Source organism: Gobius niger (genome assembly GCF_951799975.1).
Source record: "Gobius niger genome assembly, chromosome: 18".
NCBI lineage: Eukaryota > Metazoa > Chordata > Actinopteri > Gobiiformes > Gobiidae > Gobius > Gobius niger.
This window is the reverse complement of record NC_136869.1, coordinates 28776008-28802836: the sequence shown is the minus strand read 5'-3', so window position 1 is coordinate 28802836 and position 26829 is coordinate 28776008. Positions and strand designations below refer to the sequence as shown.

Genomic DNA, 26829 nt, shown 5'->3' with positions numbered 1-26829 from the left:
GTACAGTCTCCCGCCCAGCTTGGAGCCTCCAAGGAGGCCCGGGATAGCTAACCACTGCCCCCTGTTTCTATGAACTGTCCCTGGGAGACCTTAGTAAAAAGCAGCCCCATCATATAAGCACTGACATCCCTCCCAATACAACTTTATCGTGTCTGTATTTTCAACGTGAGAACATCCAGCCATGTCAATAAATAAATCCGTAGCCCAGCGGTTAGCACGCAGAGCTAACTAGCTGCTTAGCAGCTAGCATGCATTGATCTAGTGAAAACAAGTATTATGCACTAATAATGTCAATAAAGCCGGTAACTATATAAAGCAGCCTTTAAGATGATCACACACTGCTCCTTCCAAGACGCAACTACGCTTCAGAACACACTTTAAAGGTCCTATATCATGCAAAATCGACTTTTTGGAGCTTTTAGCCATGTTGTTCTGCTATTTCCTTATCAAAAACACCCCCAGAGTGGTTTGTGGCTTCATTCACGCAGCTCTCAGTAATCCTCCTGAATCCTGCTCTCTGAGGCTCCGCCCTCCTGCTCTCTGAGGCTCCTCCCTCTCTGGTGAACGACTGACCTGTTCAGTTGTGTCATCACAGCGGAACAGAAGTGCTCGACGTCTGTAATGTAATGTCTTAATTCTATGCTTACGGCCTGATTTTAATTTGTAAAACAGCGTTTTCATTATTTCTGTCGTAAGAAAGAAACAAAGAGTAAAAAATGAAAATAAAAATAAAAAAGGATGTGCCCGAAGTGCTTCCAGGTCAGCTGTGGCCAAAACAAACACCCCTGAGCGTCTGAACAGATCAGTCATGTTTGCGCTGCAGCTGTGAAGATGGAGCTCTTTGTCATCTACTCTGGACACACCTGTCCTTTATTCTTAACTAACGATAATGTCACGGAGAAAAAGAAGCGCGTTTGGCTACGAGGACGAGGAGTTTATTCAACCTTTTTCAGGAAGAGGCCACTCAGCTGTTTTTTTCTCCGGGATTCAGCGACTATCAGCCAAAATATTGTTCTCTGATGGATGTTTGGGGAACCATCGCCAGAATCAAAGTGGATTAACTTTTATAACCAACGCGAGTCCCACAATGTAAACAGCGATGGACCAGAGCGGTGAGTCAATCCAAACGTGTGTTAGCTTGTGTGTTAGCATATTAGCTTGTGTGTTAGCATATTAGCTTGTGTGTTAGCATATTAGCTTGTGTGTTAGCCATTATGAAGCTGTGTTGCAGATGTCAACTCCTTATAACTGCATCGTGAAGCAATTTAACTTATTGTTGTTTATTTATATTACAGTAAAGTATGAGCGGAGAGAGGGGGCGGAGTTAACTGAATCGAAGCGTTGTGTCTTCCGGGTTCGAAAAATACCTCCAGAAAACACTTATATTTATCACAAAAATGAGTGCTCCATAATGGTAGAGGTACAATATATCATATATCATATAAATGCCTATACTTAACTTTGGAATGGCTAAAATAGCATGATATAGCTTCTTTAAATCACTCGCCCCTGACAGCTCAATCAGTCCATAGTTTTGTTAAACCCAATATCACAACAGGAGTTGCCTCTCAGGGTTGCACTAAACTTTAGGGCAACAAAACAGAACAGAAAAGTCTCCATCGTGTTCGGTCTGAATGCAGTATGCTACCAACAGGAACTCAGCAACCAATGGTGTCATATTTTGATCACAGCGCCGCTCAGTGGATGAAATTGGGAGAGCAGAACGCCTGAATTGAAGGTGAATTGTAGTGGCCACACTGAGCTGTGCGTAATGCATGCCAGGGGCAATGCACAAGACTCATTCCTCAAAATAGAACCAATCCTATGTTTCCAAACATGGTAAGCGTTGTGCAATACGTCTCCAGTGTGTTTGGTCCCTGAGCTGGTCTACACTGTTTTAGGGCCTAAACCTGCAGCTGCTGTGGTTCCTGTGGAAAAGTGAAGGCTTTTATTTTGTGAGGACAAAAGGAAGCATTTAAATGCTATTAGCGGAACATTGATATCGATGTCAGTGCAGGGGTTTCCCGCGGACTTGGATTATTTGTTGTAAAAGTTAAAATGCGTTTCTAAAACTGATCAGATGAGTTATTTTGTGGAGTGGGCCTTCCCTGCAAACGGAGAGCAGCTTGATGTGCTTTGAGAAAACTGCCAGGACGTGACTACTTAAAGTTTGGGTGCGTTCCCTGTTTTTAAAACAGTCACAGGAGGTTTGAAAAGTGGCTAAATCTGTGTCAAAGTTGACAACACTTGGACAAGCTCCACTTCTCTGCTGTCATTCTCTGTCTGCGCTTCAGTTTGTTTCCTCCAGCGCCTGATGCGTGAGACATGTCGTTATAACCGGAAAATGTCTTATTATGGGGAATATTTTTACACACAACGTTAATATATCTCCAAAACCTAGAGAGCACATCATTTCCAGGGCTGAGCAAATGCTACGCATGCATGATATGCAACAACAAACTGCTGTAGAACACATGAAAGCATAACCGGTCCACATCCTTCAGTTAAAGGTCCACTGTTCCTCGTTCGGAAAAGGTCTGTCTTCGCACTGTGTGTACTGCTATAAAAATCATGATTTCTACAGGGTGCAATGGGAGGCTTGGTGGTCAGTTGTTTGGGTGGTTGGACAGTCGGTGTAGATCAGTGGTTCTCTACTGATGTGACTTAGAGACTAATCTCCAACAGGATGTGTGTGGGTTCGACAATGTGGTGCGGTCATAATCTCAGCTGGAGAGCAGGGAATACTCTGACAGTTATCGAAAGAAACCTTGAAACTGTTTGTGTGGGATAAGGTCCAAACCTGCATATCCTTCATGTGGATAGGCCCAGAAGTTGCAAAGATACTTGCAATTTTTAAAATCACCATTTTAAAAGTTACCACAGGCATTACCATAGAATTTTGTGCTGCCCACCACATCAATTTCAAATGATAGGCTCTGTAGAGTGTTATGATGTCACGTGAACATAGCCTACTGTGTAACTCTTGACAAACCATGCCTGGATTCAAAACATTTTGACTTGACATCGAATCATGTCCTATTTAATTTCATTACAAGGCGCTAGAACTACAGTAGGCCGAAATTCACTTGATTCCAGGATTATTACAATAGTTTACAATCCAATATTACCGGAACAGCATATCAGTAGCCATTTCTGGCAAAGGCCCATGAGCCACTTTAGGGTCCCAACCCACCAGTTGAGAACGACTGTAGACAAACAACCTGCTGCACTTGGACAGTTGGTCTGTAGGTCGATCAGTCGGCGTAGATGATGAAGGTGCTGTATTTGGACGGTCAGGTAGTTGATCTGCATGTCGATCAGTCGGCGTAGATGATGAAGGTGCTGTATTTGGACGGTCAGGTAGTTGATCTGCATGTCGATCAGTCGGCGTAGATGATGAAGGTGCTGTATTTGGACGGTCAGGTAGTTGATCTGCATGTCGATCAGTCGGCGTAGATGATGAAGGTGCTGCACTTGGACAGTTGGTCAGTAGATCAATCAGTCGGCGTAGATGATGAAGGTGGTGTATTTGGACGGTCAGGTAGTTGATCTGCTTGTCGATCAGTCGGCGTAGATGATGAAAGTGCTGTATTTGGACGGTCAGGTAGTTGGTCTGCTTGTCGATCAGTCGGCGTAGATGATGAAAGTGCTGTATTTGGACGGTCAGGTAGTTGATCTGCTTGTCGATCAGTCGGCGTAGATGATGAAGGTGCTGTATTTGGACGGTCAGGTAGTTGATCTGCTTGTCGATCAGTCGGCGTAGATGATGAAAGTGCTGTATTTGGACGGTCAGGTAGTTGGTCTGCATGTCGATCAGTCAGCGTAGATGATAAAGCCAGAGAAGGTGCTGTACTTGTTGTTGTTGCCTCCATGGGCCTTGCCTCCGTCCAGTTTGATGTAGACCTCGTCCCCCGGTTCCAGGTGGAGGACGGCCGAGTTACTGGCGTAGTCGTAGTTCTGGTCAGCGTCCTGCGCAATGGCACTGGCCCGCACCTGCATGCACAACCACAGAGTTAGCCCAGAGGGAGGGAGGTCACACAGTCTAGTTATTGTGATACAAAACATTGTGATTTTACTTCCGATAGCTTCTGGTGGTCTATAACTAGCTCGGCTATGATTCAGATATTTGGATGCAAGGTGACACAAGGTGACACAAGGTGTTACACTTCTGTGAGAAACCATGAGTGAGAGTAACATGATGCTAAATACATTGTGGAACTTCAGTCTGTCAAAGAGTGGGGTTGAAGGAAGTCATGGAGATTCTGCTTTAGACAGAACTTTAGACAGGTGCTGTAAGAGTTATATATAGTTACATATAGCGATATAGCGCTTTTCCATCTACATCAGGCACTCAAAGGAACCAACCACCCACTCAAAATCTCATTCACACACTACGGTACACAGACACTGGAGGCAAGGTGGGTGAAGTTTCTTGCCCAAGGCCACAACAATAGCTTGCACATTCAAGAGGTGAGAATTTAGAGATTTAGATCAGCCCATTTCCCTATGGCTCAGTTATAGTGTGCTGGCCAAATCCCGCTTTGATGCAATTTCTCTTCACATGGGCCGCTGCAGCACAGTCTGAGCCTGATGCAACTCCACAGTCCGCACCAAGCATTATTTACCGACCATTTACATACCATTATTTGTCCACTTTTTCTACCTTTCACCTGCCTTTTTCCCATCAACTTGAACTAAAGCGGATGGGTGTTCCACTTAAACACCCTTAAACCCCTCTCAGTTAGTTCAGCGTCAAATGGTGTCTCAGGCGGCATGGTAGCACAATGGTTAGCACTCAGGCTTCACAACTAGAAAGTCGGGGTTCAATTCCCACCTCCCAAAACATGTGCAATTGGTGAGGCAGGTGTTTCTGACCACCAGCCTGGCACCACATCATGGAGATTGGTCCCTGGGTAACCTCCCTGAACAGAATCCAGTTACCATCACAGTGGCACAGAAGGGGTCTCAATCCCAGAAGGAACAATAGCAGACATTGAGGACAGTTACAAGAACCTCGGAATCCCACAAGCAAATGGCAACCTCGAAGAGGTGACAAGGAAAGCGGCTACGGCCAAATACCTCCAACAAGTAAGGCAGGTCCTAAGAAGCAGCTCAATGGCAAGAACAAGTCCCGGGCAATAAACAGCTACGCCCTGCCAGTAATCAGAAACCATCCATCCATTTTCTTCCGCTTTGTCCGGGGCCGGGTCGCGGGGGAAGCAGTCTCAGCAGAGACCCTGCAGGAATAATACGCTGGCCAAAGGATGAGATACAGACCACAGATGTTAAGACGCAAAAGCTCCCAACCATGCACAGAGGGTTCACCTCAAATCCAGCACTCTGAGACTGTACGCTGGCCGTAAGGAAGGAGGCCGAGGACTAGTGAGTGTGAGAGCCACTATCCAGGATGAAACATCCAAGATCCATAAGTGCATCAAGGACAAGGCTCCAACAGATGACGTGCTCAGTGAATGTCTCAGACAATGGGGAACAGAAGATGAGGTGCTGGAGGTTCCGTCATGGGAGGACAAGCCCCTACACGGCATGTACCACCCAAACATAACTGAAGGAGTGGCTCCAGCAGATCCCAGGAAATACATCAGACATCTCGGTCCAGAAAAGTGCAGTCCTAGGAACAGCAAAGATACTGCGCAGAACCCTCAAGCTCCCAGGCCGACGGTTGAGGACCCGAGCAGGAGGAGAAAGAGACCGCCCGCGGAGGGTGAGGAAGATTATTTTTATTTTATATATATATATATATATATATATATATATATATATATATATATATATATATATATATGTGCCACTTGCGGCATGTGGCATATTCCAAGGAGACGCCCTGTCCCCACTGCTGTTCTGCATAGGTCTGAACCCCCTCAGCCAAATAATCAACAAGACTGGCTATGGATACCGACTCAGGAACGGGGCCACCATCAGTCACCTCCTCTACATGGATGACATCAAGCTGTACGCTAAGAATGAGCGAGACATCGACTCACTGATCCAGACCACCCGGATATACAGTGCAGACATTGGGATGTCATTCGGACTAGAGAAGTGTGGTCGGATGGTGACTCAGAGAGGGAAGGTAGTCCACACAGAAGGGGTCTCACTCCCAGAAGGAACAATAGCAGACATTGAGGACAGTTACAAGTACCTCGGAATCCCACAAGCAAATGGCAACCTCGAAGAGGTGACAAGGAAAGCGGCTACGGCCAAATACCTCCAACGAGTAAGGCAAGTCCTAAGAAGCAGCTCAATGGCAAGAACAAGTCCCGGGCAATAAACAGCTACGCCCTGCCAGTAATCAGATACCCTGCAGGAATAATAAGCTGCCAAAGAATGAGATACAGACCACAGATGTTAAGACGCGAAAGCTCCTAACCATGCACGGAGGGTTCCACCCCAAATCCAGCACCCTGAGACTGTACGCTAGCCGTAAGGAAGGAGGCCGAGGACTAGTGAGTGTGAGAGCCACTATCCAGGATGAAACATCCAAGATCCATAAGTGCATCAAGGACAAGGCTCCAACAGATGACGTGCTCAGTGAATGTCTCAGACAATGGGGAACAGAAGATGGGGTGCTGGAGGTCCCGTCATGGGAGGACAAGCCCCTACACGGCATGTACCACCGAAACATAACTGAAGTGGCTGATATACAGAAATCCTACCAATGGCTAGACAGAGCCGGACTAAAGGACAGCACAGAGGCACTCATCATGGGTGCACAGGAGCAGGCCTTGAGCACCAGAGCAATAGAGGCCCAGATCTACCACACCAGACAAGACCCCAGGTGTAGACTGTGCAAAGAGGCCAATGAGACAATCCAGCACATAACTGCAGGGTGTAAGATGCTGGCAGGGAAAGCTTACATGGAGCGCCATAACCAAGTGGCTGGTATAGTGTACAGGAACATCTGTGCAGAGGATGGGCTGGAAACCCCAAGGTCAAAGTGGGAAACACCTCCAAAGGTGGTAGAGAATGACCGAGCCAAGATCCTGTGGGACTTCCAGATACAGACGGACAAAATGGTAATGGCGAACCAACCGGACATTGTGGTGGTGGACAAAGAGCAGAGGAAAGCCGTTGTGATCGACATAGCAATACCAAGCGACTTCAACATCAGGAAAAAGGAACATGAGAAACTAGAGAAATACCAGGGGCTCAGAGAAGAGCTGGAGAAAACCTGGAGGGTGAAGGCATCAGTGGTGCCCGTGGTCGTTGGGGCACTCGGGGCAGTGACCCCCAAACTGGAGGAGTGGCTCCAGCAGATCCCAGGAAATACATCAGACATCTCGGTCCAGAAAAGTGCAGTTCTAGGAACAGCAAAGATACTGCGCAGAACCCTCAAGCTCCCAGGCCTCTGGTAGAAGACCCGAGCAGGAGGAAAAAGAGACCGCCCGCGGAGGGTGAGGAAGAGTTTTTTTTATATATATATATATATATATATATATATTGACTCCAGGCATTTTTATTGATTGTTGTTTATTTTTCATTTTGAGACACCGTTGCCTGTAACAAGCAGAAACAAGAGTGAACAGAGAACAAATAAGTCTCCAAAAATGATCACACTATCAAAGTGCATGTACACCATAAGTACATGTGATATGATGATGCAGTGGTTAGCACTTTTGCTTCGCAGATAGAAAGTCCCGGGTTGAATTCAGACGGAGCCTTTCTGTGCAGATGTGCATGTTTTTCCTGTGCCAACATAGGCTTCCTCCTGTTTTCCCGACAACTACAAACAATAGGTTGCACATCAGCACAGAAAGGCTGCGCCTGACTTAGAAATGATGATTAAGCGTGATCATTTTTGGACACTTGTTCTTATTATTCTCTGTTCACTCTTGCTTTTGCTTGTTGCATGTAAAATTACATGTGTAATTTTACACAATATTAACAAAAAAAAAGAACAATCAATGAAAATACCCGGGGTCATGTCTTCACTTTCACCTCAGTTATACTGTCCTGCAACATTAAAAGTATGCACAATACCACATTCCCTTTTGCCACAACTATCTGATAGCTCAGCACCACTAATTGTCCCTTTTTATTCATACCATATTGACTTGATGGTTTTGTTATGATTGTATAATGTTACTTTTGAAGTAAATAAATAAAAAATCTAAAATGAATACCTTGATATGTAGTTACACTTTGTTACACTTTGTACTGCCTTGTTACACATTGTTACCCCTTGTTACACTTTGTACTGCCTTGTTACACATTGTTACCCCTTGTTACACTTTGTACTGCCTTGTTACACATTGTTACCCCTTGTTGCACTTTGTACTGCCTTGTTACACATTGATACCCCTTGTTGCACTTTGTACTGCCTTGTTACACATTGTTCCCCCTTGTTACACTTTGTACTGCCTTGTTACACATTGTTCCCCCTTGTTACACTTTGTACTGCCTTGTTACACATTGTTCCCCCTTGTTACACTTTGTACTGCCTTGTTACACGTTGTACTGCCTTGTTACACATTGTTCCCCCTTGTTACACGTTGTACTGCCTTGTTACACATTGTTCCCCCTTGTTACACTTTGTACTGCCTTGTTACACATTGTTCCCCCTTGTTACACGTTGTACTGCCTTGTTACACATTGTTCCCCCTTGTTACACTTTGTACTGCCTTGTTACACTTTGAACTGCCTTGTTACACATTGTTCCCCCTTGTTACACGTTGTACTGCCTTGTTACACATTGTTCCCCCTTGTTACTCTTTGTACTGCCTTGTTACACGTTGTACTGCCTTGTTACACATTGTTCCCCCTTGTTGCACTTTGTACTGCCTTGTTACACATTGTTACCCCTTGTTGCACTTTGTACTGCCTTGTTACACATTGTTCCCCCTTGTTACACTTTGTACTGCCTTGTTACACGTTGTACTGCCTTGTTACACATTGTTCCCCCTTGTTACACTTTGTACTGCCTTGTTACACGTTGTACTGCCTTGTTACACATTGTTACCCCTTGTTACACTTTGTACTGCCTTGTTACACATTGTTACCCCTTGTTACACTTTGTACTGCCTTGTTACACATTGTTACCCCTTGTTGCACTTTGTACTGCCTTGTTACACATTGTTACCCCTTGTTACACTTTGTACTGCCTTGTTACACATTGTTACCCCTTGTTACACTTTGTACTGCCTTGTTACACATTGTTACCCCTTGTTGCACTTTGTACTGCCTTGTTACACATTGTTCCCCCTTGTTACACTTTGTACTGCCTTGTTACACGTTGTACTGCCTTGTTACACATTGTTCCCCTTGTTACACTTTGTACTGCCTTGTTACACGTTGTACTGCCTTGTTACACATTGTTCCCCCTTGTTACACTTTGTACTGCCTTGTTACACGTTGTACTGCCTTGTTACACATTGTTCCCCCTTGTTACACTTTGTACTGCCTTGTTACACGTTGTACTGCCTTGTTACACATTGTTCCCCCTTGTTACTCTTTGTACTGCCTTGTTACACTTTGTACTGCCTTGTTACACATTGTTACCCCTTGTTGCACTTTGTACTGCCTTGTTACACATTGTTACCCCTTGTTGCACTTTGTACTGCCTTGTTACACATTGTTCCCCCTTGTTACACGTTGTACTGCCTTGTTACACATTGTTCCCCCTTGTTACACTTTGTACTGCCTTGTTACACATTGTTCTCCCTTGTTACACATGTAAGAGTACCTGCACCTACATGTGTATTTACTTTCTTGCTACCCCGTACTTACACCTGGAACGTTGGCTGTATTCTAAAGCGCTACCTATTTCGTTACTTGCATAAAAGTTAGTATTTTCTAATCCTCCTGTTCCTATCCTGTATGTCCTCATTACCAGCTCAGCGTGCCCGACTCCCTCTGCAGGTGGACCACGGACTCTTCTCCCTGTACACAAGCTGCTGCACCTCCAGTCACCAGTCCGTTAAACTGATCAAGTTTGTGGACGACACCACCCTCATGGGGCTCGTCTCGGACGGTGATGAGTCTGCCTATAGGAAAGAGGTGAACCAGCTGGCGTCCTGGTGCAACCACAACAACCTGGAGCTGAACGCTCAGAAGACAGTGGAGATGATTGTGGACTTCAGGAAAGACACAGACCCACCATCCCCCCTCGCCCTGACAGACTCTCCCACCCCCATCTCCATTGTGGACTCCTTCTGTTTCCTGGGCACCACCATTACCCAGGACCTCAAATGGGAGCCAACCATCAGCTCCTTCATCAAGAAGGGCCAGCAGAGGATGTTCTTCCTGCGGCAGCTGAGGAAACTTAAGCTGCCGACCAAGATGCAAGTGCAGTTCTACACGGCCATCATCGAGTCCATCCTCACCTCCTCTATCACCGCGTGGTACCCCGGCGCTACAGACCAGTACAAGCACTGACTGCAGCACAGTGTGTGTGCTGCTGAGAGGGTGATTGAGAGATGGGAGCTTACACCCAAAGTTCTGTTCACCTCCAGGACACGGAGGCGTGAGGGTCGGATCACTGTTGACCGTCCTGGACACGGACTATTCACCCATCTCCCCTCAGGCAGTAGCCTACAGTCTATCAAGACCCATAGATCCCGTCACTTAAACAGTTTTTTTCCCCAGAGCCGTCAGACTCATGAACGATAAAGAGACCTAATAACTTAGTACAGATGTCTCACCAAGAAAAAAAATCTAGTTTGTGAACCTGTTTACGAGCAATGGCAATAAAAACTATTCTGATTCTAATTAGGCAACCCCGTGAACTGCTACCTTAACGTGGTGGGGTTGTTTGAGTGCCCGAATGATCCGAGGAGCTATGTTGTCTGGGGCTTTATGCCCCTGGTAGGGTCTCCCATGACAAACTGGTCCGAGGTGACGGGTCAGACGAAGAAAAGTTCAGAAGACCCTCATGGACGTACGACATGCAAGGACCGTGACGTCGCCCGGCATGGCGCATCTGGGGCCCCACCCTGGAGCCAGACCTGGGGTTGGGGCCCGAACGCGAGCGTCTGGTGGCCGGGCCTCTGCCCACGGGGCCCGGCCGGGCACAGCCCGAAGGGACGACGTGGGCCCGCCCTCCTGTGGACCCACCACCCGCAGAGGGATCCGTAGGGGTCGGGTGCGGGGAGGACTGGGTGGCAGTCAGAGGCAGGTGCCTCGACGACCGGGTCCACATGCGCAGCTTCTGGCGTTCGGGACATGGAACGTCACTTCACTGGGGGGGAAGGAGCCTGAGCTTGTGCGGGAGGTTGAGAGATACCGGCTAGATATAGTCGGGCTCACCTCCACGCACAGCTTGGGTTCCGGATCCCAACTCCTGGAGAGAGGCTGGACTCTCCATTTTTCTGGAGTTGCCCGCGGGGAGAGGCGGCGGGCTGGGGTGGGTTTGCTCATATCCCCCCAGCTCAGCCGTCACGTGTTGGAGTTCACCCTGGTGGACGAGAGGGTCGCGTCCCTACGCCTTCGGGTTGGGGACAGGTCTCTCACCGTTGTCTCGGCCTACGGGCCCAACATCGGTGCAGAGTACCCGGCCTTCTTGGAGTCCCTGGGCGCACCCTCCGAGATCGGGTGAGGAGCTCAGTTACCCGGGAGGAGCTCGGAGTAGAGTTGCCGCTCCTTCACGTCGAAAGGAGCAGCTGAGGAGGCTCGGGCTCCTGTTTCGGATGCCTTCTGGTCGCCTCCCGCGGGAGGTGTTCCAGTGGGACAAGGCCTCGTGGAAGACCCAGGACACGCTGGTGGGACTATGTCTCCGAGCTGGCCTGGTGTCGCCTCGGGGTCCCTCCAGAACAGCTGGAGAAGGTGTGTGTTGATCGAGAAGTTTGGGCATCTCTGCTGGGACTGCTGCCCCCGCGACCCGGCCCCGGATAAAGTGGAAGAAAATGGATGGATGGATGGATGGATGGATTCTAATTAGGCATGATTTGTGACCTAGATGTGCCTTACTGTTCAAAGTGAATTTTCACATCAGCTTGTCCAGGAACGACAGATGGAAATTAGCTGACATAATTACATAATTTATATGTGCATTAATATGTGCTGACCTTTTTTAAGTAAATCAATCAATCAAAATTCTGTCATGCCCCTGGTCAAGATGGCAATGATAATGGTGACATTATTTATAAAATGGCACAAACTGCCACTCGATAAAAACTGGACGCTCTTCCCTTTGTCGTCACGTCTTGTTTCAGCCTCACCGATGAGACCTTTAGAAACTGATGGTCTGGCCGTTGTGTTTGGAGAGAGGGCCATCACTGGTTTTGCTTCATCTATAAAACAGTTCTCGGCAACGCCCCGCCAACCTAACATATTTCATCAGGTTCTCTCTACCCAAAACATCTAGTCTTTGACTGTAGCCACTTCGGTTTTGCAGCAGCAGATGATTAAAGCACACTACACAACAGCCTCAGACTCACTACTGATACTGCAGTGGAGGGTCAAGCCATACGTGAGATTATCTGACCTAATTGAAAGGTCAATAATCTCTCAAACTGACTGATACAGGAGAATAGGTGCATCTTTTGATACATTTGTGGGGCGTTGGTCTTGGACTTGGGGGCCACAGACTGACTACAGGATGCACAGGGGCTTTAAGGAAAAGAGGGTGGAAACTCAAGAGTCTGCAGGGGAAACACACACACACACACACACACACACACATACACATACACACACATACGCACACGCACACACACACACACATACACACACATACGCGCGCACACACACACACACACACACGTGCACACACATACACACACACACACTCACACACATACACACATATACACACACACACACACGTGCACACACACACACACACACACACACACTCACACACATACACACATATACACATACACATACACACACATACGCACACACACACACACACATACACATACACACACATACGCGCACACACACACTCACACACACACACACACACGTGCACACACATACACACGCGCACACACGCACACACACACGTTATGTTTCCATGAAAATTAAGCATTTTATGGATAGGGATAATGGATAGAGACAGATTTCAATTCATGGTTTTATTTAGTTGATATATTATACTTTACATTAGTTTTTGAATAAGCTATATATTAATGAATAAATGCTGGACCCAAAGTCAGGATTAAACATAGTGAGAACCTCAGGGAGAGGTCTCCTGATGGTCCCAGAGTTAGGACTAAACATGGTGAGAACATTAGGGAGAGGTCCCCTGCTGGTCCCAAAGTCAGGACTAAACATGGTGAGGCTGTGTTTCAGATTTATGCAGCTATAACTTGAAACAGTCCTGAATATGTGAGACAGTCTCAACCTCGACAATGTTCAAATCCAGGCTGAACACAGTTATAATAACAATAATAATAATAATACATTTTATTTGTATAGCGCTTTTCAAGACACTCAAAGACGCTTTACAGAAAACAAGAATAAAATCACACCAAAAATTAGCACATTAATAGAGGGCAGTTACTCGACATTAAAAGACTTTTTAAAGAGGTGGGTTTTGAGTTCTTTCTTGATGGTGGGGGGGTCAGAACAGGCACGGGGCGGTGGGGGCAGTGAGTTCCAGAGTGTGGGGGCGGCGATGGAGAAGGCTCTGTCTCCCCAGGTTCAGCGCTTGGTCTTACAGGGGAGGGACAGGGGGTTGGCGTTGGAGGAGCGGAGGGAGCGAGATGGAGTGTGATGGTGGAGGAGGTCGGTGAGGTCTGGAGGGGCCAAATTATGGAGGGCTTTGAAAGTGATGAGGAGGACCTTGAACTGGATGCGTTGAGGGACGGGGAGCCAGTGGAGGTTCTGAAGGACAGGGGTGATGTGTTCACGGGGCGAGTGTGCGTGAGGAGGCGGGCAGTGGAGTTCTGGATGTACTGGAGTTTATTGAGGGTTTTGGATGGGGAGCCGTAGAGGATGCTGTTGCAGTAGTCAATTCTGGATGTGATGAAGGCATGAATCAGAGTTTCAGCGGCAGAGAAAGTGAGGGATGGGCGGAGTTGTGTTATGTTTTTGAGATGGAAGAAAGCAGTCCGGGTTATTTGCTTGACGTGGGGTTCGAAGGAAAGAGTGGGGTTGAGGAGAACACCAAGGTTGCGGATGAGTGGGGACGGAGTGACGGTGGTGCTGTTGAAATTCAGGCAGAAGTCTTGAGCAAATTTGGTGATGTTTTTTGGGCCGATGATGATAATGTCTGTTTTGTCACTGTTTAGTTTTAGAAAATTGTGTTTTATCCAGGTTTTGATGTCACTCAGGCAGTGGGTGAGGGTGGAGTGGATATTGGAGTCTATGGATGTGGTGGAGATGTAGACCTGTATGTCGTCAGCGTAGCAGTGAAAGTCAAGGCCATGACGTCAGACGATGTTGCCAAGAGGGAGGATGTAGAGGATGAAGAGGAGAGGACTGAGCACCGAACCTTGGGGAACACCCTGAGATATATGGAGGAGGAGCAGGGGTTGATGTGGATGAACTGTTGCCGGTTTGAGAGGTAGGACTGAAACCAGGATAGAGCAGAGCCAGTGATGTTGAGGTTAGATTTGAGGCGAGACAGGAGGATGGAGTGACTGATGGTGTCGAGTGCTGCGGTGAGGTCCAGGAGGATGGAGTGACTGATGGTGTCGAGTGCTGCGGTGAGGTCCAGGAGGATGAGGATGCTGAGGTGGCCAGAGTCTAAGGAGAGCAGGAGATCATTTATGACTTTTAGCAGGGCTGTTTCGGTGCTGTGTTGTGGGGCGAAAACCGGACTGGAATGGTTCGAACAGACTATTGGAGTTGAGATGGGTTTGAAGTTGAAAAAGAAAAAAGTCCGCACAACTAAGTGGCTCCCAGAAAAAGTATTTATTACTTATACCACATGTAACGTTTCGGGCCTGCGCCCTTCCTCAGACATGAAGGGTTTGAAGTTGAGCAGCAATGACACACTCTAGAATTTTGGACAGAAATGGAAGATTGCATATGGGCCGGAAATTTGCAGGGTTGTCACGATCGAGACTAGGATTTTTTTGTATTGGGAGGTAAGTGAGGCATTTATGATATTTGTGATCAGAGGAGAGATTGTGGAGAGGCAGGTTTTGATGAGAGGAGAGGGGATGGGATCCAGGGAGCAAGTGCGAATTTTCATGCCTGATAGAAGTTTTGTCAGTTAAACAGAGGAGATGGGCGTGAAATCTGAGAGCTGCTGATTGGAGCTGGGAGGTGAATCGGGGGAGCTGAGTGAGCAGAGGAGAGATCGAGGGAACTGTAAATGGTGTCAATTTTGTACTGGAAGAAAGATTGAAGACTATTGCATTTGGCTGTGGTAAAGGATGAGGAGATGTTGTCGTGTGGCTTCAGAAGTGAATTGATTGTTGAGAAAAGAGATTTGGGGTTATTGGAGTGGATGAGGTTTGAGTAGTAATTGAAACGGGCAGAATTTAGGGCATCTTTGTATTGCTGTATGTAGTCTGTGTAAGCTTGGAGATGGTCTGTTAAACCAGACTTCTTGTACAGTCTCTCAAGCTGGTGTTTATGGGATTTCATTTTATGGAGCTCAGGGGTGTACCAGGGGGCAGAGTGAGTAAAGGAGACCGTTGTTGTTTTTGTAGGAGCCAGTACATCAAGACAGGAGGAAAGAGTGTCGTTGTAGTGGGTGACCAGTTCAGATGGGTTGTAAGGCGGTGGGGGAGGGGAGGTTGCCAGTTTAGTAGTGAGTAGAGCAGAGAGCAGAAGGGTCGATGGATTTGAGGTTCACGATTTGTTTTGGGGACAGCAAAGGAAATGTTCATGTCAAATGTGATGGCCAGGTGATCCGATATGTGTAGGTTATGGCTGGACAGGTTGTTGATTGTGAAACCAGTGGAGCAAAACCAGATCTAGAATTTGGCCTCGGGTGTGAGTTGGGAAGTTAACTTGTTGAGTGAAGTTGAAACAGTTCAGAAGGTCCAGGAATTCAGCAGCAGGTTTGGAGTTACTATTGTCGATGTGAAAATTAAAGTTGGTTAGCAGAAGGATAGATGATGAAATGGCACTAATTTGAGTAAGAAAATCTGTATAGTCTGTGAGGAAAGAGCGGTTTGGTTTAGGAGGGCGATAGATTACAGCAGTGACAAGGGGAGAAGGACCAGACAATTTGAAAGCAATGTATTCAAATGAGTGAATATTGGAAAGAGAGATGGGGCTTATTTTAATGTCCTTTTTGTGACTGCTGTACCACCACCCCGCCCCTCAGAGCGGGGTTTTTCAATGTTCTGTTTAGTTGCATATGACACTGAAACTATTTGAATTTTATTAATGAGTATACTGATGTTTTGTGGATTGATTTTATCTGCCTTCTTGTAATTTGATAGTATGAGTAGGATGGGTACATTTACTCAAGTACCTGGATGGGAGACTAGGGCTGGTTGTCCCATAGGTAAGTTTCTTAATAGTTTTAAGAGCAACACGAGAGTGTACTTTTATTATTACTGGACATCAAGCTTATTCTCTTCCTGGTGGTTTCATTTACTGAGAAAAACAATATAATTTGTGCTTTGGGGTCTGACCAGTTTTATAGTGTAATGTTTTATTTTGAAAGCTTGAATTTTTTAAGCGTGAAATATGTGCCTTTATGTTGCCTTAATGTTCAGTTTGACACACAACACAATTCCACTAGTTTCAATGGAGCCTTGATTGCTGACTGCAGGAGTGAACACCAGAGCTTCTGCCAGTGCATTGAATAAGGCAAAGGCATTTCACAGAATTTGGAAGTACATGCAACAGGCCTCACAACCACAGACAATGTGTAAGCAGACCAGGACCTCCACATCCAGCATGTTCACCTCCAAGATCAACAGAGACTAGCCTCAGTCAGCTGCTGCAACAGTTTGCATAAGCAAATTTAGGCACAAACTGTCAGGAACCGCCCCAGGGAAGCTGATATCGGGCTCATGGTCCTCATCGGGGTCTCCACCTGACTGTAACTCATGGTCCTCATCGGGGTCTCCACCTGACTGTAGCTCATAGTCCTCATCGGGGTCTCCACCTGACTGTAGCTCATGGTCCTCATCGGGGTCTCCACCTGACTGTAGCTCATGGTCCTCATCGGGATCTCCACCTGACTGTAGCTCATGGTCCTCATCGGGGTCTCCACCTGACTGTAGCTCATAGTCCTCATCGGGGTCTCCACCTGACTGTAGCTCATAGTCCTCATCGGGGTCTCCACCTGACTGTAACTCATGGTCCTCATCGGGGTCTCCACCTGACTGTAGCTCATAGTCCTCATCGGGGTCTCCACCTGACTGTAGCTCATAGTCCTCATCGGGGTCTCCACCTGACTGTAGCTCATGGTCCTCATTGGGGTCTCCACCTGACTGTAGCTCATGGTCCTCATCGGGATCTCCACCTGACAGCAGCTCATGGTCCTCATCGGGGTCTCCACCTGACTGTAGTTCGTGGTCCTCATTGAGGTCTTCACCTGACTGCAGCTTGTCCTCCTCGGGCTCTCCACCTGACTGCAGCTCGTCTTTCTCGGGGTCTCCACCTGACTGCAGCTCGTCTTTCTCGGGGTCTCCACCTGACTGCAGCTCGTCCTCCTCGGGGTCTCCACCTGACTGCAGCTCGTCTTTCTCGGGGTCTCCACCTGACTGCAGCTCGTCTTTCTCGGGGTCTCCACCTGACAGCAGCTCGTCCTCATCGGGGTCTCCACCTTACAGCAGCTCATGGTCCTCATCGGGGTCTCCACCTGATTGTAGCTTGTCCTCCTCGGTGTCTCCACCTGACTGTAGCTCATGGTCCTCATCGGGGTCTCCACCTGACTGCAGCTCATACTCCTCGGGGTCTCCACCTGACTGTAGCTCATGGTCCTCATCGGGTCTCCACCTGACTGTAGCTCATGGTCCTCATCGGGGTCTCCACCTGACTGCAGCTCGTGGTCCTCATCGGGTTCTCCACCTGACTGCAGCTCGTGGTCCTCATCGGGGTCTCCACCTGACTGCAGCTCGTGGTCCTCATCGGGATCTCCACCTGACTGTAGCTCATGGTCCTCATCGGGGTCTCCACCTGACAGCAGCTCGTGGTCCTCATCGGGGTCTCCACCTGACTGTAGTTCGTGGTCCTCATTGAGGTCTTCACCTGACTGCAGCTCGTCTTTCTCGGGCTCTCCACCTGACTGCAGCTCGTCTTTCTCGGGGTCTCCACCTGACTGCAGCTCGTCTTTCTCGGGGTCTCCACCTGACTGCAGCTCGTCCTCCTCGGGGTCTCCACCTGACTGCAGCTCGTCCTCCTCGGGGTCTCCACCTGACTGCAGCTCATGGTCCTCATCGGGTTCTCCACCTGACTGCAGCTCGTGGTCCTCATCGGGGTCTCCACCTGACTGTAGTTCGTGGTCCTCATCACGGTCTCCACCTGACTGTAGTTCGTGGTCCTCATCACGGTCTCCACCTGACTGCAGCTCATGGTCCTCATCACGGTCTCCACCTGACTGCAGCTCATGGTCCTCATCGGGGTCTCCACCTGACTGCAGCTCGTGGTCCTCATCACGGTCTCCACCTGACTGCAGCTCGTGGTCCTCATCACGGTCTCCACCTGACTGCAGCTCGTGGTCCTCATCACGGTCTCCACCTGACTGCAGCTCGTGGTCCTCATCGGGGTCATGTGGTGTCATGTGACGTCATCGTTGTGATTCGAGTGGCCCATGGTGGCGGTGGGGTTATGGTATAGGATGGCGCATGTTATGGCACAATTTATTGGTGGTATTTTGAATGCACAGACAGCGTGACGAGTTCCTGAGGCCCATTGTTATGTCATTCATCCCCAACATCACCTCATGTCGCAGCGTGATGATCCATGGCCCCATTTTGCAGGGATCTGTGCGCAATTCCTGGAAGTGGAAAACACGCCAGTTCTTGCATGGCCAGCAGACTCACCAGATCAGCGTGGGGAGTGGACCAACATTCACAGGCCACAATTAACAACCTGATCCGCGAGAGAAAATAATAAAAGATGGCTCAGTGGCGCCCCCTCAAACAGGCAGTTTACATTGAGTCATTGAGAGCCCGGTTGCAAAAAAAAATCATCGTACAAAATTGACATTGGCCAGGGACATATACCACGTCAGGACATGTAAAAAAATATATTATGACCCCACCCTAAATGCTACAGGATATCGGCCATCTTGGCCCGAAGTCTCAAATTTTGGCCAAAATGTCCCAAACCCATGTGGCTTTCAAAATCATCATTTCAATTTTTTTTCCATTATTGGGCATGGTCATGACAAGGCCGCAACTGAGAGGCCATTTTCAGCAAAATTTCAAAGCCTCATATCTTTCACAGACTTTGTCGGATTGGAATGGACCCAATCCGGCGGGTGTGCACATTTCCGACCTGGACCTAGTGGTGTGCAGACGCAGCCGCTGTTGCCAAAAATGCCTTTAAATTGGCTTTTAAGTTGCTTGTAAGTGGCCTGCCCATCCTCCGTGAAAATGGCCAGAGTTCTTTGCCTGGCAGCATGTTGGACTCAGTCAGAGTTTCTCCTGAAATTCGTCAATTTTACAAATTTCCCCCTTTATTCACAAAAGCCACAGTTTTAGACTCGTACGGACTTATACTAACCCTCTGTCAGCAAAAGACGTTTTAATTTGGACATTTTTGGCTGCAAATTCAGCTTTTTCTGGACTGTTAAATCACAGGAAGTTCAGTTACGCTGTTTCCTGTCCGCCTCTCTGTGTGTTCCTCGTGTCCCTCTCAACAAATCTTTGGGCAACCAGGTGAATTTACTCTAATTACAAAATGATTCAATATATTATTGCCCAAACTGTAATCCTGTTTTTTGCATATACACAACTGCGGTCTTTCATAAGATTAATGCAAAATCGGCTACCATGGTCTCTTAGTCTGTGTGGCATCATTGGTAGAGTGCTGGGTTCCCATCCATACGGTTGCTGGATCGATCCCAACTTTGGCTCTTTTTTTTATTCTTCTTTTTTTTCTTTTGGACTCTGCACTTACTGGGAAGAACATTAATCCCTGCCTATGGTTCCACCCTCATTAAAAACAGGGAAAAAAACTCTCTCCTCCAGTGGGGTGTTGAGACCTAATTTCGGCCCGTCAATTTAGAGAATCCTCACCCTCGTCAGGCCCATGATTGTATGGACTTATAGCTCAGTGATAGCGTGGTCGTCTGGGGTGAAGGAGGTAGCTAGTCCACACACAGCCTTGACACTTTTCTAATGCTTTCACCTTTTACATGGGCCGCTGCACACTTGTCCAAGTTTAAAACACATGAGCGCATGGCATTCCATAAGATATTTTTTCAGGTCAGCTGGCATTTGCTGTCCCTCTGTAGTGTCATAGCTAGAGTGTTGGTTTCCCAACTGTGAAATTTCTGGATCAATTCTGACCTTGACTCTTTTTTTTTTGTTGGATTCGGCACCAAATGGATATTACATGAATCAACGCCTATGTTCCCACCCTCTTGGAAAACATGGAAAGAACGCTTCCTGAATATGCAAACTAAAGATAAAGCAATTGTGGGATAGTAGCGAAACAACTGAGGCAACACTGGGGACAATGTCGAAAACAATTGAAAAATATAGCCGCAAGCGGCGATTAGCGGCCCTCGCCGACCGCCCTGCCCCCTTTTGTCTCCCTCAATCTAAGTTTACGGTATTGCTACTGCCTTTATGTTTGTTTGTTTTTTAAGTTTTTTCCCTAGGGTCTTAGTTTTAGGATTTTTGGAATGCGGTAATGTGCCCTCTCGGTATCTGACAAAGATTTTGTCAGAAAAAAAAAAAGTTTTTTGACAAGACTGAGAACTCTGCTCTTAATTTATACATTATACAGTGAAAAAAAAGTACACTGCGTTCCAAATTATTATGCAAATGACATTTTTCTCTGATTTCTTGAATTGTAAACTCAAATGAGAGTCAGCATCATTTTCAAGTCTTTAACTGGTCGAGGATCATTTAAATATGGTGGAAAAAATCTCCCAGTGAAAACAGTATTTATTTCAAAAATAAATATAGTAAAAAAAACTCAAAATCTACTGTTCCAAATTATTATGCAACTCATCTTTTCAATTCATTCATTCGTTCATTCACATTTTAAAGCTTGTAATTTACTGAAGATGGTCATTTGTTGAATTTGCAGCATTAGGAGGTCATACTTACTGAAATCAAAAGCTATTTCAATTAAAAACATATCAAGGTCAAGTTATATTTTGCCATAGGACCTTCTTTGAGCAGCTTCAAAATTCTTAAATCCATTCAAATTGTAAGTTTTTGGACAGTTTCTGCTTGGATTTCTTTGCAGGATGTCAGAATAACCTCCCAGAGCTGCTGTTTGGATGAAAACTGCCTCCCACCCTCATAGATGTTTGTGTTATTGAGGCTCCAAAGGTTCTCAATAGGACTGAGGTCAGGGGAGAAGGGGGTCCACATCATGAGTTTCTCTCCTTTTATGCCCATAGCAGCCAGTGATGCAGAGGTTTTCTTTACAGCAGGACATGGTGCGTTGTCATGATGAAGAGGATCTTGTTCGGGAAAACACAGCTCTTCTTTTTGTAGCATAGAAGAAAGTGGTCAGTCAGAAACTGAGACGTCATTTACACACATTCAGGGATCCTAAAGGGGCCGAACAGCTCTCTCACCATGATTCTGGCCCAAAACATGACTCCGCCCCCTCCTTACTGACGTCACAGCCTTGTTGGGACATTGTGGCCATTCACCAACCATCCACTACTCCATCCATCTGACCATCCAGGGTCACACGGCCTCATCAGTGAACACGACTGTTTGAAAATGAGTCCTCATGTATTTCTGAGCCACTGCAGCCGTTTTTGCTTCAGCTTCAATGAACAGTTCAGGGGAGGCCGGATAGAAGGTTTATGCACAACTGCAGCCTCTGGAGGGTCCTACACCTTGATGTTCGGGAGACTCCAGAGGCACCAGCAGCTTCAAATACCTGTATGCTGCTTTGTAGCAGCTGTTCTATTCATCTGATGTGTTTGTCTGGCAGAAACCGTCCTCATTGTGCCTTTATCTGCACAAACCCGTGTGTGTCTGAATCATCCACAAATCTCTTATCAGTACGATGATTACGCTTCATCTTTCATGAAATATCGAAGGTTTTCATACCTAGACCAAGGCATTCAACTATTTCACGCTTTTCATCAGCAGAGAGATCCTTTTTCTTTCCCTTATTGCTTGAAAATGATGATCTGCTTAATAATGTGCAACATCCTTTTTCAGTAGTTTTTCCCTTAACCTGAAAACTAATCATCCCAGGTCTCTGAGATTAATGTCAGTGATTCAAAGAGCCTGAGACACGACACCATCCATGAGTTTCATTGAAACTTTTTGTTTTTTACCTTTTTGATACTGAAATACAATTTGCATAATAATTTGGAGCGTGGTGTATGAATTTGTGTCACGCTATATCTGCAAACTGAAGCATATTTTAAAATTTTACTTAGGGTTGAAAAAGGTTAGCTACGCTCACCTCCATCATGGACAACACCTCCCACCCACTGCACAGGACTGTAGAAGAGCTGAGCAGCTCTCTCAGTGGCAGACTGAGACACCCTCAGTGCAGGACGGAGCGAAGCGGAGTGAATTTCTCCTTTGTGAGATGAATAAAGGCTTATCTTATCTTATCTTATCTTATCTTATCTTATCTTATCTTATCTTATCTTATCTTATCTTATCTTATCTTATCTTATCTTATCTTATCTTATCTTATCTTATCTTATCTTATCTTATCCAAGTACTTTGGATAACCTTTGGTTCCTCACTTCTCTAGATCTTCTTCACCAGGTTTTCCTCAGAGGAGATAGAAAAAGCACATGTTGCTGAATTATGGAGTTTAACATTTTTCCATCAGAATAAAATGGGACATTCTGGTCATCGCTACGGCAACACCGTGAAAAATATGGCATAGGTGTGATTGACTTTTCTGATCGGAGCGACTAAATCCAATTTTGTGCCAAATTAATTTAATTTCCGTAAAACTAAAATTTATACTCACCATATAATTCCGTGCCAAATTTGAATTTTGCCTAATGAGAGTGTTTAGGGACTCTGACTTTTAACACCTGACAAAAAATGATCAAAATCAGGCTTCATATGTGCAAACGGGAGCCAATTATTGTTAGGAAATAGTTAAAAGTTTCGTCGGATCGGGTTTGAATTTTGGGCCAAAATCTGGGACTTTTTGTCAATGTTCACTGGGTGAAAATTGCAACGCGCGAAAGAAAGAAAGAAAGAAAGAAAGAAAGAAAGAAAGAAAGAAAGAAAGAGAGAAAGAGAGAAAGAAAGAAAGAATAATATTCTGACACGAAAACAGTGTTTCCGCTTACGCGGGCGCCATAAACTATATATTTTCGGAAAGTGCTCGCGCATTCCTACCTCATGGTAGAGGTCCTGGGTCACTGACGGGCACTTCGTGCATTGACTTTTTTGGGCTCTATATACGATTACAAGAGGCCCTTCGCCAGCCCTGATGGCGCTCGGGCCTAAAAATGTATGGGGGGACACATGACCTGAATTGACCACTCTCCTCCAGTGGTGTACTGGGAACGAATTTCTAAGTAATTTAAAGAAGAGTGGCCCACAATAATATGGAGTTACATCTCAGGGATAGTGCACTGGTCTTTGCTGTAGGAGGTTGCCAGTTCAAATACAGCTTTGACACTTTTCTAATGCTTTCTCTTTTCTCGCCGGCGCAAGAGTGAGGATGTGAGGCAGAGGCGAGAGCAGGTTTGGGCGAGAGAGAGTGGGGACGGTCGCAAGGGCCGTGCAGGGCTCGCAGGGGTCAAGAGCGAGCGGGGGTGGTCGCAAGGGGGGGAGTGCCCCAGGGGCGAGGGCCTTTATCGCCGCGAGCGGCTTTAATATTATATTAATATTGTTATGCATTTTACTGCCTATTGGAACACATCAGGCATTGTTTGGTGAGTATTATATATCACACTTCTCTCAAGAAATTAAAACAACTAATTATTTTCTCAATTCATTCACACAGAAAAATATTATGAATAGCGGTACAACCAACCGAACACACTGTGGCAAATGCTCCGCACATGAGGCATCAATCTCATTCATTATGTGCCTGAACACACTTTCACCACAGATTCATGATGACTTCAAAGGCCATTTTCTCATTCTAGTTTTCTCAGATCTGTTTTGCCTTCATGCGCTCTGGTAAAGATGATCCTTTCCAGTTTTGAAGTGGAAATTGTGCTTTTGTGTCGTCGCAAAGTGAAACATTAAAAAAACACAAAACAAGGCAGCAATACAGTTTAAAAACATCAGTGTGTTTTCAGATCTTCCACTGAATAAAGTGGAATTTTTACTGAATAATTTATTGATTGCTGGTTCAAGGTGGAGAGTGGTTTTCTCTAACATCGCAGCAAGAGTCAAGGGTGGAAATCCCTGACAGGCGGGTCCTTTCTGTTTGGAGTTCTTCCCCCCAAAAAACATGCCAGTCGGGTTGGCCTTCATTTACAATAATAATAATAATAATAATAATAATAATAATAATAATAATAATAATAATAATAATAATAATAATAATAATAATAATAATAATTATGATGATTATGATTATTATTATCATTATTATTACTATTATTATTATCATTATATTATTGTTGTAATTATTATTATATTAATACTATCAATAATGATAATAAAAATAACAAATTGACAAATTAAACCCTTTACCAAAAGAAAAAGAAATGTGATTATTCCCTATTATTACTATTTTTATGTCCTCCATAAATGCCTTACATTTTAAATAGTTTGGCTATAAATCTAGATTTTTTCATAAGAATCCAATACATGAACAGAATTCATGGACCTTTTCCCCGTGTGTAATGACATTTGTATGAGGGTTTTTGAAGGCGCAAAAGGACCATATTTTTACTGCAACTCTAATAAAATATAAAAATGCATCTGAATTTAAAGAGGAAAAAGCTGATAACGTGAGCTTTAAATTTGGGGAGATAATCTGATCAAATGCCTGCGCCTGTTTTAGGAGCAACAAATAATGATGTGACCTTCAAGAGAAAACCGCAGGCATAAATATCACAATAGTTTGTAATGTTTCTATTGCACTGAACAGGTTCGTTTGTGCTGAGATCAGCGCACTGGTCTTTCATTTTCAGAAAAGGATTCAGAGATATTTCAGTCTGTACAACCATTTAGCATTAGCCTATTGTTTCAAAAGAATCTATGAAACCAATCTAAGACCAATGCATAAGAGAAGAACAAAAGGAAACTGTGAGATTTTCATTATTGCCCCGTGCAGTAAGAGCACCTGTCACCGTCACCCACGTTTAGAAAGAACGGCAAGTTACGGCTCTGTGTATTTGATCTGAGAAATACATTGGAGAGTCGGACTTTTTGGCCCTGCCCCTCGTTCCCCTCTGTCCTCTCTGCCCTCCTGCATGTCCCCTCTGCCCTCCTGCAATGATGTCCCCTCTGCCCTCCTGCATGATGTCCTCTCAGCCCTCCCGCATGATGTCCCCTCTGCTCTCCTGCATGTCCCATCTGCCCTCCTGCATGTCCCCTCTGCCCTCCTGCATGTCCCATCTGCCCTCCTGCATGTCCCCTCTGCCCTCCTGCATGTCCCCTCTGCCCTCCTGCATGTCCCATCTGCCCTCCTGCATGTCCCCTCTGCCCTCCTGCATGTCCCATCTGCCCTCCTGCATGTCCCCTCTGCCCTCCTGCATGTCCCCTCTGCCCTCCTGCATGTCCCCTCTGTCCTCCTGCATGTCCCATCTGCCCTCCTGCATGTCCCCTCTGCCCTCCTGCATGTCCCCTCTGCCCTCCTGCATGTCCCCTCTGCCCTCCTGCATGTCCCCTCTGTCCCGTGCGCGCCTCACCTGGTTGTTCTTGCACAGGTCCGCCCACATGCTGGTGCCGTCTCCGCCGCGCATCAGCACGTGGTAGGTGAAGTAGTAGATGCCGGGGATGGAGCAGGTGAACTTGCCGCTGGTTGGGTCGTAGTGGTTGCCCAGGTTTGTCACCACGTCGTCGAACTTCAGCAGCTCGTAGCCCTCGTGCTGCTTCTTCAGCCCCGCGTAAAAGGCGATCTTGGGCACGGTGCTGTACGTGGCCGCGCTGATGGCTCCCGTGGAGCTGGGTCCGGGGTGTCCTGGGGGTCCCGGGGGCCCCGCTCTGCCCGGTTCCCCCCTCTCCCCAGGCGGTCCCGGTACTCCCGGCTCACCGGGCGGACCCCTGGAGCCGATCTTCCCGGGCCGTCCCGGCTCTCCCTTCGGGCCCTGGATGAAGGTGGGCAGAGACTGAACCAGCGCGTCCTCAGGCAGTGCGTGCGCGGGGGCGGTGCTGCTGGGAGAGCCCGTGCCAAACGGGTCACACACCATCCGGCAGCTGCCCAGCATCTCATAGTGCGCTCCTCCAGCAGAGTTCACCAACACCGGGATCAGCACCACCAACACCAGCACCATCACCACCCCCAGCACCCCCGCAGCCACCAGCCGCCTCCTGCCCACCAGCCGCGTCAGCGCAGCGCGCTCCGCGGGGCGACCTTTGGGCGGAATGTTGCTGATGTGAAGCGAAGCGCGGGAGAGAAACTGTCCTCCCGGTCCTGAAGTCCCGGACTGCCCGTCCCACTGTAGGATAATCCTGCTGTAGTCCCACTGTGGTCCCTCTGTCCGCTTGTCTCAGAGTGTGGACTGTGAAGTGGGGCGCGTGTGTGTGAGCCACAGGTTCCGCCCTCAGTGCGCACGGTCAGAGCGCAGGGGAAAGAGGAGAGAAAGTAGTACCGCGGATCTGAAACAGTGACCTGTCTGACCACAACTTTATTTATTTTATTCCTTCAGATGTTTAGCTTCTCACACGAACTTAGTCAAATAAGAATAAGGCTGTAAAGGCT

The 26829-nt window shown here is 46.8% G+C and overlaps 1 protein-coding gene across 1 annotated transcript; it reads right to left on the bottom strand.

The window, feature by feature from the left end:
* Positions 1 to 3228: 3228 nt before the first annotated feature.
* Positions 3229 to 26607, bottom strand: c1ql3a (complement component 1, q subcomponent-like 3a). The gene is made up of 2 exons (XM_079575989.1): positions 25817 to 26607; positions 3229 to 3993 (listed from the first exon to the last, which is right to left on the bottom strand). Exons 1-2 carry the CDS (start codon positions 26399 to 26401, stop codon positions 3814 to 3816), a joined length of 765 nt encoding a protein of 254 aa, XP_079432115.1. The 5' UTR covers positions 26402 to 26607; the 3' UTR covers positions 3229 to 3813.
* Between the last annotated feature and the right edge of the window lie 222 nt (positions 26608 to 26829).

Bases quoted from the DNA above. Each gene is read 5' to 3' on its own strand.
- c1ql3a (XM_079575989.1), bottom strand. From the start codon at position 26,401: ATGGTGCTGGTGTTGGTGGTGCTGATCCCGGTGTTGGTGAACTCTGCT. The intron at 3,994-25,816 runs GTGAGGCGCGCA...TTGTGCATGCAG, and splicing joins ACCTGTGCAAGAACAACCAG to GTGCGGGCCAGTGCCATTGC.